This window comes from Mobula birostris, chromosome 10 (assembly GCF_030028105.1).
Source record: "Mobula birostris isolate sMobBir1 chromosome 10, sMobBir1.hap1, whole genome shotgun sequence".
NCBI classification, from domain to species: Eukaryota; Metazoa; Chordata; class Chondrichthyes; order Myliobatiformes; family Myliobatidae; genus Mobula; species Mobula birostris.
In genome coordinates, this window is record NC_092379.1 from 36,686,960 (window position 1) to 36,700,501 (window position 13,542).

General features: G+C 43.3%; 1 protein-coding gene across 1 annotated transcript in view; it reads right to left on the minus strand.

Annotated features, from left to right (window-relative positions):
* LOC140203587 (serine/threonine-protein phosphatase 2A 65 kDa regulatory subunit A beta isoform-like) overlaps nt 1–5,407 on the minus strand; it is a 56,332-nt gene extending 50,925 nt beyond the window's left edge. The window contains exons 1-2 of the mRNA XM_072269634.1: nt 5,347–5,407; nt 2,294–2,451 (exon numbers count right to left, since the gene is read on the minus strand). Of these exons, the coding sequence (XP_072125735.1) occupies nt 2,294–2,451; nt 5,347–5,407 (219 nt within the window). The remainder of the gene's footprint in view (nt 1–2,293; nt 2,452–5,346) is intronic.
* Nucleotides 5,408–13,542: the final 8,135 nt, after the last annotated feature.

Sequence of the window (13,542 nt, forward strand, 5' to 3'; positions counted from 1 at the left end):
CAGAGGATGGTAGAGGGATCTGAAATACTTCCCCTCATATTTAAAAAGTAAATGAATATCTGAAGCGCTGTGATCAACTGGGCTACAGAGCCTGAGGTAGGACGTGGAATTAGAATGGGTAGCTCTTTTCTTGACCATCACAGATGCAATTCCCAACATATTTATTTTTATGGTTCTATGAGCTTGGCTTAGGAAATAGGCAGGTAGGTTTTATTTTTAGAAACACAATTTAGTTGTTCAACTAATTTTTAAAAGTGTTTATACTTGTAAACTTTCAACTTAAAAAACTTTCTTTTATCAAGTGTTTTTGGAATGTGTCATCTCAGGTGTTTACAGAGAGAACATTTTGAGATGCAGACGTACCCTTTTTAACAAAGCAACTCAATGACACATTAGATCCTTCACCCTCAGGAAGCGATTTCCAGCTCTTTTCAGATTCAGCCCTGAAAACAAAAAGTAGAAAACTAATTTTGAGCTTAAGAGCTTGGCAGATAAATATCATATTGTCTTTGGAATTTTGCAGTGACGAAGGATCGCAGATCGACATTGCAGACTGCTTTTCTTTTCACAAATTCTGCCTGATTCCGTGCGTGTTACAGCAAGCCACTCACAACATTTCTGAGCCAAATCCCACAGACTCAGGAGCACAGCAAATATCATAGATTATCATTAAACTGCAGAATAGAATGAATTATGTCACTGGATGGAACAATCAGCTCTTGAAAGAAAACCTGCTAGAAATTTAGTAAACTTTTTGAAAACAGAAATCAAAATATCACAGATGCTGGAAATGTAAAGAGAATGACAAAATATTCAGCAGGTGAAGCAGTGTCTAAAAAGAGAGAAACAAAATTACTGAAATAATATTTCAAAAGTCACTGTCATTGTTTCATGCTCCACCTCCTCAGTAGAAAATACTGTACTACTCTTTAAAGAAGTCTGCTAAATAAATGAACAACAGTCACGTGCAACCTAATTTAAAAATAAGTACTTTCAATAGGGGAGAAGGCATCCCATTATGTTTAACTTATAAAACAGTGATACTACCAATATTCTGAGAAGTCCTTTTCCAACTAAGGCTGTATTGCCCAGTGACATTACCTTTGTAGAGAAAGTGGTTTAGCCTTGGGCTTCTCAGCAGCAATGGAGGAAGGGGTTTTGATTTGTGGTTTGGTGGAACTGGACACTTTGCTTAGTTTTGCTGGAGTCCTTTTAATCGATTCGTCACAGGACTGGTAATACAAGAGAAAGAAAACGGTGAAATGTTCAAAGGTTCATTTTATTGTCAAAGTATGCACGTACAACTCTGATACTTGTCTTCTCCAGATAGCCCTGAAATACAGAAAGACCATGAGAGTTGATGAAAGAAAAGACACCAACTCTCCCCACCATCAGTACGACAAAGAAAAGAAACAATAACAATCCCCGACCCCCTCGCCTGCAAAACAGACCAGTGACAGTAACATCGAAACCCCCAACCCCACCTTACACACAAAATATTTACAGCTCACCCACCCACCAACCAGCCACAATTAACAAAACACCAAAACCTGAAGGAAACCAATATGAAGTACAGTCCAAAATTCACATATGTCTCAGGATATTGGAAACAGCTTTCCATCGGCATACGAAGACAGTGGCTGCAAACTCAACAAATCAGCAAAAGCATTTTCAACTTAATCAATCCAATTTTAGTTGGTAAATTAATCAAGGCTGACAACTGAAAATATTCAGAGGATGGCAAATCAATTTGGCTAAATGCTGTAAAAAATAAATTGTAAAGACTGCAACAATCCAGATTTCCCCAAACTTTCAGAAAGCATTGCCTCCTGCTGCTTTAACATAGCAGATACAAAGCAGGAGAATAGCAGCAACTGGGGAAAGACAACCGAACGCACTATTGAATGCTGCATACTTTTCAAAGACTTTTGAAAGTCAGAAGCAATATAGCAATGCAAAGGGCCTTAAGAATGAGTTGAGGGTGATATAAAGGATTTTCCAGCAATGGAACAGAAACAAAAAGAATAAAGGTAGATCAAGTCCTTTGAATAATCATGCACTTAATTTCCTCAAACACCAGGAAATCTGCAGATGCTAGGATTTCAAGCAACACACATAAACATTCACCAGCAACTTTGATGTGTGTTACTGAATTTCCTCAACAATTTTCCAAATTAAAAAATGAATATTGTGGATAGCAAATTGATTTTGGGGTAGTATATACATACAACGTTCTTATTGCCCTAATCAAAGACTGGCAGGGCAGTCAAGGTGAGTACGACGACAATCTTACCCTTAGTTCGTTAATGAGACTGACCTCCTGTGCCTTCAATCTCTCCTTCCGAAGCTTCTGCCCTTTCTTCAATTTGTTTACAATAGGTTTATGTTTCCTCAGATCATCTTTAGGTGCATGAATCCTGCCCTCGATATCACTCTGCTCAGATGCTTTCTCTGTTCAGGATGCAATCAAATCAAAGTTATAATAGGTAATAGCTTCCAATTCAACCAATTATTTATCATTCAAAATACATACCTCAGCGGGGTGAAATCAACTAACAATTTTACTCAGTTTCTATTCATTTATTGCTACTTGAAGCTTAAATTTCGAATTAAAATCCACCTGATTCAATGCATTAATAGCTGCCAGAATTAAATGGAAACTCTCACATACGATTTTGTTATGTTTATCACACATGTCCTGAGATCCCCAGTGGCAGGAAATGCATTTTGATTTTGACACTGTCCTCCTGGTACCATTCTCCCGTAAATATAATCAAAAGCTGTCACTGTACAGTGCAATCAGATCCATAACTCACTAAATGCACTCTTAAAGCTCAGAATACTACTAACACACAGCTGAGCAAGGCAATAGACTCTTAAATGTCTTCTTAATTGGCCCAGTAAGCCAATAGATGAAGGGCAAACAGGGAAGGAAAGAAATAACTGATATCCCCCAAAATACCAATTACGCACATAAAGCCCCAACCTCGTCGGACACCGACCGGCCAGAGTCACGGCCTCGTTGGAGACGTGGCTCACACTCTCAACAGCAAATACAGTTGTGGACTCATTGAGATCATAAGCAGGGAAACATCAGGAAACAATTTAAATATAAAATCAGATTTTTAAAAAAATCGAAGCTAATGGTGAGCATTGCATCAATAGGCAGAGAAACACTTGCTGCAAAATAGATTACATGCAACATTTCACTAACCAAAGCTAGAACTCACTGACCACTGCTTTTAAACCTTTTCCTTTGTGTGGTACAAATCTTGCCAGTGTAGTTTTCATGTTGATTTCCAGAGTTCAATTTGATTCGGGCTATTTAATCCCACACCCTGTCAAATACAGCCTCATTAAAGGCAGTCACTCAAATCACCTGTAAATACTGCACTAACTCTGACCCTGGAAAGTCAAAATGGGCATGGGGGAACAGATTACTGAAGAGCAAATGTCCCTTAAGAGCACAGTTGGTGACACCTCCCATTACTTTTATGATTGGACAGTAATTAGCCAGATCGGATATACTCTGTTTTTGGTGGATAGAACGTAACTAGGGACATGTAGTTGCCACTGACAGACCTGTACTGGATATGCTTGGCTTGCTAGGCATTTAGTTCTGAAGTGCAACTTTAAGCACGACACATCGGAGGTTGTCCATTTTCATTATTATTGCTGTTCCTGCTACTCGCTCATTCTTTGATTTGGCTGAAAACTACCATTATAACAGTGAGGACTTTGGGAGGAAGCACAGATGCATCATTCACTCAGTTCTTCGAGTTGAATATAGTTTCACAAAGTTCATTCCAGGCTCTGGTTTAATTGAAGGTGGGGATCTTCACTGGAGAAGTGTCCTCATGTTAGCTAACCTATCACCATCACGACTGTGTGATCCAGGGTGGCAGAACTTTGATCAGATCCATTGGTTGGGGAACTGCTGAACTCTTCATTGAAGATGAGAAAATCTGCAGATATAGGAAATCCAAAGTAATACCCAGAAAATGCTGAAGGAACTCTGCAGGCTAGGCAACAGCTACGGAAGAGAGTTAACAGTCGTGGAACAGTCCATGTTTCGAACCTAAACGGGCATCACTCCACAACCCTTCCTACGCTACAAAGATAACTGCATTGGTCCTGCTTCCAGCACCCATGCTGAGCTCATCAATTTCCTCAACTTTCTCCAATTTCCACACTGCCCTCAACTGGCCCACTTCTGACACCTCTCACCCCTTTCTCGATCCCGTCTCCATCTTTGGAGACAGTTTATCTGCTGATACTCTTTACAAACCCACTGACTCTCACAGCTCTCTGGACAAGACATCTTCCCACCCTATCACTTGCAAAAATGCCATTCCCTGGCCTCAGTTCCTCCATTTCCACTGCATCTGCTCCCAGAATGAAGCTTTTCATTCCAGAACAACTGAGATATCCTCCTTCTTCAAAGAAAAGGGCTTCCTTTCCTCCACTATCAACGTAGCCCTCAACCACATTGCACAAATCACCCTGAACCCTTCCACCTGCCGCCACACGAAGGATAGGGTTCCTCTTGTCCTCACCTATCACCACACAAGCCTCTGCATCCCGCACGTAACTCTCTGCAACTTCTGCTATCTCCAAAGGGAGCCCACCACCAAGCACATCTTTCCGTAGGAATCACTCCTTACACGACTCCCTTGTCCACTCATCCCTCCCCACTGATTTCCCTCCTGGCACTTATCCTTGCAAGCAGAACAAGGGCCACACCTGCCCCTACACCTCCTTCCTCACTACCATTCAGGGCTTCAAACAGCCCTTCCACGCCAGGCGACACTTCACCCGTGAGTCTGTTGGGATCACCTATAGTATCTAGTGTTGCCTCCTATATATTGATCAGACCAGACTGGGAGACATTTGTCAAGCAGCTTCGCTCCATCTGCCACAAAAAGCGGGATTTTCCGGTGGCCAGCCATTCCAACTCTACTTTCCATTCCATTATGTCAGTCCATGGTCTCCTGTCACTGTGAGGCCACCCTCAGGTTGGAGCGGCAAAGAGCTTATTTTTTGTTTGGGTGATCTCCAACCTGATGGCACAAACGTCAATTTCTCAAACTTCCAGTAACTGCCTCCTCCTCCTCTCCATTCGTTTCCCTCTCTCACCTCATCTCCTTACCTGCCCATCACCTCCCACTGGGGCTCCTCCTCCTTCCCTTCTTCAATGGTCCTCTGTCCTCTCCTATCAAATACCCCCTACTCTAACCCTTTACCCCTTTCACCAATCAACTTCCCAGCTCTTTACTTTAACCGCTCCATCTCTCCCAGTATCACCTATCACCTGCCAACTTGTATCTCTTCCTTCCTTTCCCCCACCTTCTTTTTCTGACTCCTTCTTCCTTCCGTTCCAGTCGTGAAGGTTTTCGGCCTGAAACATCGATTGTTTACTCTTTTCCTTTAATGCTGTCTGGCCTGCTGAGTTCCTCCAGCATTGTGTGTGATGCATCTGTTTACTGCATGCTGCTTTTGCCATTTAACAAGCTGATGGTTCTGTGTAGCAGCTCTATTCAGTTCAGATCCACCCAATGCAACTTGTAAAACTTCTTTCTATACTCACCACTGAACTGGCATTGGTCCCTAGCTTGATAGTAATGGTCAAAAGGAGTGATAGACCAGGCCTCGAGATTACAGTTTGCAGCTGAATACAATTCTGCTGATATGGACAATTGCAACCCTTCATGAGCAACTAGATTTGCTGAGACTCTCCCATCAGTACTGAGCTGTAATGTTAGCTGTGCTTACATGGAATTCTGTGAGTACCTACCGAGTATAAATACTGAAAAGCTCACACATAGCTGTCAGAAACTTCATACCTGATTGTGTCATGGATACAGATTCGTCAGACGAGCTGCAGGATCCTTGGCATGACTGTAAACTAGGGCTGGTGTTAGTCTTTCTATCAGCTTCGTTTGATGAAGGGGCACTGTCTTCTGAGGAAGCAGACTGCACAAGGGCAAGAGAATGGAAATAGATTAGTTCCCGAGCTGTTAGTATTTTCTGATTTGATAAAATAAAGATTAGATGGGCAGGAAGCTTGCAAACATTTAACATCCAGCAACTTAAATTCTGTACATCCATCCACTGGATTGCCCCCTCCCTGCCCTTTCAATGCATCCCATTATATCCTTCCATATATTTCACTAACCTGCTGCAACCTATTAGCCCAAACCCTCAAAGTTTAATGTTCATCTCAAACATGTTACCCTTGAAAGAATCACACAAGAAATTCCCAGCCTTTTCTTTGTGCCCAGTGATCTCATTTAGACCCTGCCATAGTCTACTGGCATCCCTTTGGTTAACCTGGGCTTCCAACTCGGCTCGATATTGCCTCTTGGCGCCCCTAATGGCTTTCCGGAGTTCACGCCTGGATTCTGTGTAGCCACTGGTATCCCCGGACCTAAAAGCCGCAGCTCTAGCCTTTAAAAGGGATTTGACCTCATAATTCATCCATGGTTTCCGGTTAGGGAATACCCGGATCGTCTTGTGAGACACACAGTTCTCCGTGCATTTCCAAAGAAGTCTGTGACAGCTGAGGCATACTCATTGAGGTTAGCTGCCGAGTCCTTGAATACCTGGTCCATTTCCGACACCTCCCTCCCCTTTCTAGACCTTTCTGTCTCTATCTCTAGAGACAGCTTATCTACTGATGCCTACTATAAGCCTACAGACTCTCACAGCTATCTGGTCTATTCCTCTTCTCACCCTGTCTCTTGAAAAAATACCATCCCCTTCTCGCAAATCCTCCATCTCCGCCGCATCTGCTTTCAGGATGAGGCTTTTCATTCCAGGACGAAGGAGATGTCCTCCTTTTTTAAAGAAAGGAGCTTCCCTTCCTCCACCATCAACTCTGCTCTCAAACGCATCTCTGCCATTTCACGCACATCTGCTCTCACCCCGTCCTCCCACCACCCCACTAGGGATAGGGTTCCCCTTGTCTTCACCTACCACCCCACCAGCCTCCAGGTCCAACAAATAATTCTCTGTAACTTCCGCCAGCTCCAACGAGATCCCACCACTAAGCACATCTTTCCCTCCCCCTCCGCTTTCCACAGGGATGGCTCCCTACGCGACTCCCTTGTCCATTCGTCCCCACCATCCCACCCCACCGATCTCCCTCCTGGCACTTATCCTTGCAAGCGGAACAAGTGCTACACACGCCCTTACACTTCCTCCCTTACCACCATTCAGGGCCCCAGACAGTCCTTCCAGGTGAGGCGACACTTCACCTGTGAGTCGGCTGGGGTGGTATACTGCGTCTCGTGCTCCCGATGCAGCCTTCTATATATTGGTGAGACCCGACGCAGACTGGGAGATCGTTTCGCTGAACACCTACGCTCTGTCCACCAGAGAAAGCAGGATTTCCCAGTGGCCACACATTTTAATTCCACGTCCCATTCCCATTCCGATATGGCCATGGCCTCCTCTACTGTAAAGATGAAGCCATACTCAGGTTGGAGGAGCAACACCTTATATTCCGACTGGGTAGCCTCCAACCTGATAGCATGAACAGTGACTTCCCTAACTTCCGTTAATGCCCCACCTCCCCCTCGTACCCCATCCATTATTGCCCATCCTCTGGGCTTCCCCCCTCCCCCTTTCTTTCTCCCTAGGCCTCCTGTCCCATGATCCTCTCATATCCCTTTTGCCAATCAGCTGTCCAGCTCTTGGCTCCATCCTTCCCCCTCCTGTCTTCTCCTATCATTTCGGATCTCCCCCTCCCCCTCCCACTTTCAAATCTCTTACTAGCTCTTCCTTCAGTTAGTCCTGACGAAGGGTCTCGGCCCAAAATGTCGACTGCACCTCTTCCTATAGATGCTGCCTGGCCTGCTGCGTACACCAGCAATTTTTATGTGTGTTAATTAATTAGGTGCTGATTGCATCGTCTCTGATCTGGGCCGACATTTACATGCCAGGCAGCACCTAATTAATTAGCTTGTTTATTTTGGCTTTTTTCTGGGTGCGTTCCGGCTATCGCTGCACCACTGCATGCTTCGCGGATCAGTAGCGGTCCGCGGCCCAGAGGTTGGGGACCACTGATGTACAGCGTAGTTTCACTTAGCAGAGTCAAGAAGACAGCCAGCACGCTGGAACATTCACACATCTTTCTATCAGACAGTTCTTTGTAAGCACTCAAAACATCCTGCAAACCTGCCCTGAACCTACGTGCCCTTTCAAAGTTAAAGTCATACTTTTCTGCAATCATTGCAGCATTGTCAATTGTAGCGAAAATCTCACGCAGTTCAAAGCTATGGCAGCTTAATGCTGAGATGCTGAGTGTAGTTCCCGGGGAAGAAGCTTGGCTTTTCGCCACTCTCGCAGCTCGGGGTGCGCGCTGCCTCTATAACGGCTCGCTTCACAACAAACGCTGAACGCTATTTCACTTTTCGCTGCTCAGGGTGCGCGCTGCCTCTATAACCGCTCGCTTCACAACAAACGCTGAACGCTATTTTCGCCACTCTCTCTGCTCGGGGTGCGCGCTGCCTCTATAACGGCTCGCTTCACAAGAAACGCTGAACCCTATTTTCACCACTCTCGCTGTTCAGGGTGCGCGCTGCCTCTATAACGGCTCGCTTCACAAGAAACGCTGAACGCTATTTTCACCACTCTCGCTGCTCGGGGTGCATGCTGCATTTTTTTGTAATAGTGAAAACACCTTCTTGTCAGCGAAAACCGGTAACTAATTTGGTCTTTCACAACAGCGAGGAGTCGTAAAGTGAACGTTCCAAAAAACGGGGGCCAGCTGGACACTGAACACTTGCTGACAAGTTTGGAATTACCTGAGATCTTTCCTCTTCATCCTGCCTGAGCAAGCATCTGGTCCATCTCAACCCCATTTTGTTCGGGAGTTATCACCTCTTTAGCTCTCTATTATTTCCTAGCTGAAGACTGAGACACAACAGTTTGTGCTTCTTATCTGATATCAAAATATTTCTCATGGTTTCTGATTTGGCCACTGTGATGTCATCAGCTATTGTGATGTCATCAGCCACTGTGATGACATCAGCCATTGTGATGTCATGACCCACTGTGATGACATCAGCCACTGATTAAAACTAATTAAAACATGCTATCCCAAATATTTGAAGCACTTCATTATTTGAACCTTCCCATCATTGATTATAATCATTGGCCACAAATTTCAGTTGGGGTGGGTCTTGTGATTTATTGAATGAAACAGTTGTGTCTGACAGACTTTTTGTTCCAATGTACACAGAAAAGAAAACGACACAGAATTACATTCGTGATCCCAGTGCATTAATATTCACCTCTTTGGGCAAGTTAGGATTAAAAAAAAGAAATCACTCTAAATTGTTCTCCGAGGCAAAAGAATAATAAGGGGAAAGTTGACATTTGTCCGTACAATTGGCTTTAATTGATTCCTAATCTAAATTACCTTCCCACCAATGGTTAGCCAAATAGCCTCACACCTCCTCCCTGCAGGAAGCAAAGAATCTTTAAAATATAGAAATGGTCTTTGAGGAAAACAAATCCTGGCACTTCTAGAAGAATTGCCAACTGAAGAAAACTCAATTCTACCATTGACTTGTTTCCAAAATGCATCAGGCTTGTTTAGATGTTCCTTTGCAAACTTCTGATGCTGAAATTTGTGGTAACGATGCAGGAAAAGTTTTCTTCTGATGACTCTTCCATGAAGGTCATATTTCTTCAGTGTCGCTGCACAGTAGAACAGTGCACCACCACTCCAGAGTCTGCTAAATCTTCCTGAAGGTCTTTTGCAGTCAAACAGGGGTTTTCATTTGCCTTTCTGGCAATCCTATGAGTAGCTCTCTTGGAAAGTTTTCTTGGTCTTACAGACCTCAACTTGACCTCCACCGTTCCTGCTAACTGCCATTTCTTAATTACGTTACGAACTGAGGAAACGGCTATCTGAAAATGCTTTGCTATCATCTGATAGCCTTCTCCTGCTTTGTGGACATCATTTATTTTAATTTTCAGAGTGCTAGGCAGCTGCTTAGAGGAGCCCATGGCTGCTGTTTGTTGGGACAAGGTTTGAGGAGTCAGGGTATTTATAAAGCTTTAAAATTTGCATCACCTGGCCTTTCCTAATGATGACTGTGAACAAGCCATAACCCTAACAAGCTAATTAAGGTCTGGAACCTTGGTAAAAGTTATCTGAGAACTCAAATCTTTTGGGGTGCCTAAACTTTTCAATGGTGCTCCTTTCCTTTTTTTCACTCAAAAATTGTACAAAACCAAAATAATACACTAATCTTGCTCAATATGTTGAAAAGAATGTTTCATCTTCAACATTATGATTTTTGGAGATCAGTTCATCTTCTACTCACTTAACTATTCACAGTAACAGAAATTTTGACCGGGGTGCCCAAACGTTTTCCTGCCACTGTATGTCAATTTAGGCAGCTGCAGGTACCATGATGTTTACTTCTGCATAGACTGCAAGTCAACGTTATATTTTTTTTCAATATTACTGGTACTGTGAAAATGGTATTCTTCATCATCCACTTCAAGGTTCGACATGTGTGTTTAGAGATGCTCTTCTGCACACCACTGTTGTAACGTGAGGTGATTTGAGTTACTGTCACCTTCCTGTCAGCTTGTACCAGTCAGTTGTCGTTTTGGGCCAAGATGCTTCATCAGGACTAGAAAAAAAAAGATGAGATCAGAGTAAGAAGGTGGGGAAGACGTACAAGGTTGTGGGTGATAGGTGAAACCAGGAGATGGGGAGTGGTGAGGTAAAGAGCTGAGAAATTGGTGAAAGAGATAAAGTGCTGGAGAAGGGGGAATCTGATAGGAGAGGACAGAAGGCCATGGAAGAAAGGGAAGGGGGAAGAGCACCAGAGGGAGGTGATGGGCAGGTAAGGAGATAAGGTGAGGGAGCAAAATGTGAATGGAGAATGGTGAAGTGGGGGGGTCATTACCGGAAGCTGGAGAAATTGATGTTGATGCCATCAGGTTGGAGGCTACCCAGACGGAATAAGGAGTTGTTCCTCCAACCCGAGTGTGGCCTCATCGCAGCAGTAGAGGAGGCCATGGACCAACATGTTGGAATGGGAATGGGAGGTAGAATTAAAATTGGTGGCCACCAGGAGAAGTGCCACAGCTGCCCCTGGATCTCCTCCCTCACTACCATTCGGGGCCCAAACAGTCCTTCCAGGTGAGGCAACATTTCACCTGTGAGACCCGGCCCAGATTGGGAGACCACTTTGACGAGCACCTACAGTCCATTCAGCAGAAGAAACCAGGACCTCTTGGTGGCCACCAATTGACTTGGATGAGGAAGTGGAGGATTAGGTTAGTAAATTTGCTGATGACACAATGGTTGGCGGGGTTGTGGATAGTGTGGATAGCGGGACATTGATAGGATGCAAAACTGGGCTGAGAAGTGATAGATGAAGTTCAACACAAATAAGTGAGAGGTGGTTCATTTTGGTAGGTCAAATATGATGACAGAATATAGTATGAATGGTAAGGCTCTTAGCAATACGGTGACCTTTTATCCAATATTTTCATTTAATTATTTATTACTCTTTCAGTCTTTTTTTCAAAGTTTTAGATTTCATCAGAAAGTCTTTCTTTCTTTCTTGATCGTATCCTGAAAATGGACTGCCCAGTCCTCTTTTTTTTTGTTTCTTTAGTGTAGTGGGTTCTTTTTCCTTTTCATTTAAAACCCAATGTTTTTTCCTTTCTCTTCATAAACTGCTAAGACAATTGTTATTTTCATTTTTTATTATATATTTTATACTAGTTTAACAATATCTATGATTTTGACAATGTCTATCTTAATCTTGGATTATATTGTTACCGATATATATATTTGAATGAATTCTCCTCTTGATTTGTATTTAAGCTTTTTTTAAATCAATGAAAAGATTAATGAAGAAAAAGACTCTTGGCAGTGTGGGGGATCAGAGGGATCTTGGGGTCCGAGTCCATAGGATGCTCAAAGCTGCTGTGCAGGTTGGCTCTGTGGTTAAGAAAGCATACAGTGTATTGACCTTCATCAACCGTGGGATTGAGTTTAGAGCCGAGGGGTAATGTTGCAGCTATATAGGACCCTGGTCACACCCCACTTGGAGTACTCTGCTCAGTTCTGGTCGCCTCACTATAGGAAGGATGTGGAAAGCATAGAAAGGGTGCAGAGGAGATTTATAAGGATGTTCCCTGGACTGGAGAGCATGCCTTATGAGAATAGGTTAAGTGAACTCGGCCTTTTCTTCTTGGAGCGACGGAGGATGAGAGGTGACCTGACAGAGGTGTATAAGATGATGAGAGGCATTGATCGTTTGGATAGTCAGAAGCTTTTTCCCAGCTAGCATGAGAGGGCACAGTTTTAAGGTGCTTGGAAGTAGGTACAGAGGAGATGTCAGGGCTAAGCTTTTTATGCAGAGAGTGGTGAGTGCGTGGAATGAGCTGCTGGCGATGGTGGTGGAGGTGTTCTAAGAGTAAAGTTAAGAGTAAATTGCTAAGTTCTAAGAGTAAACCTAGCAATTATCAGCCTGTGAGTTTGACGTCAGTGGTGGGTAAGTTAATGGAAAATATTCTTAGAGATGGTATATATAATTATCTGGATAGACAGGGTAGCTGTTTAGGAACAGTCAACATGGATTTGTGCATGGAAGGTCATGTTTGACAGATCTTATTGAATTTTTTGAAGAGGTTACTTGAAAAGTTGACAAGGGTAAAGTGGTGGATGTTGTCTATATGGACTTCAGTAAGGCCTTTGACAAAGTTCCACACGGAAGGTTAGTTAGGAAGGTTCAATCGTTAGGTATAATATTTAAGTAGAAAAATGGATTTAACAGTGGCTGGATTGGAGATGTCAGAGAGCAGTGGTGGATAACTGTTTGTCAGGTTGGAGGCCGGTGACTAGTGGTGTGCTTCAGGGATCTGTACTGGGTCCAATGTTGTTTGTCATATACATTAATGATCTGGATGATAGAGTGGTAAATTGGATTAGTAAGTATGCAGATGATACTAAGATAGTTGGCATTTTGGATAATGAAGTGGGTTTTCAAAGCTTGCAGAGAATTTGGGCCAGTTAGAAGAGTGGGCTGAAAGATGGCAGATGGAGTTTAATGCTGATAAGTGTGAGGTGCTACATTTTGGTAGGACTAATCAAAATAGGACATACATGGTAAATGGTAAGGCATTGAAGAATGCAGTAGAACAGCGTGGTCTAGGAATAATAGTGCATAGTTCCCTGAAGGTGGAATCTCATGTGGATAGGATGGTGAAGAAAGCTTTTGGTATGCTGGCCTTTATAAATCAGAGCACTGAATATAGGAGATGGGATGTAATGTTGAAATTGTACAAGGCATTGGTGAGGCCAAATTTGGAGTCTTGTGTACAGTTGTGGTCACCAAATTATAGGAAGGATGTCAACAAAATAGAGAGAGTACAGAGGAGATTTACCAGAATGTCACCTGGGTTTCAGCACCTAAGTTACAGAGAAAGGTTGAACAAGTTAGGTCTTTATTGTTTGGAGCGTAGAAGTTTGACCGGGGACTTGATAGAGGCATTTAAAATTAT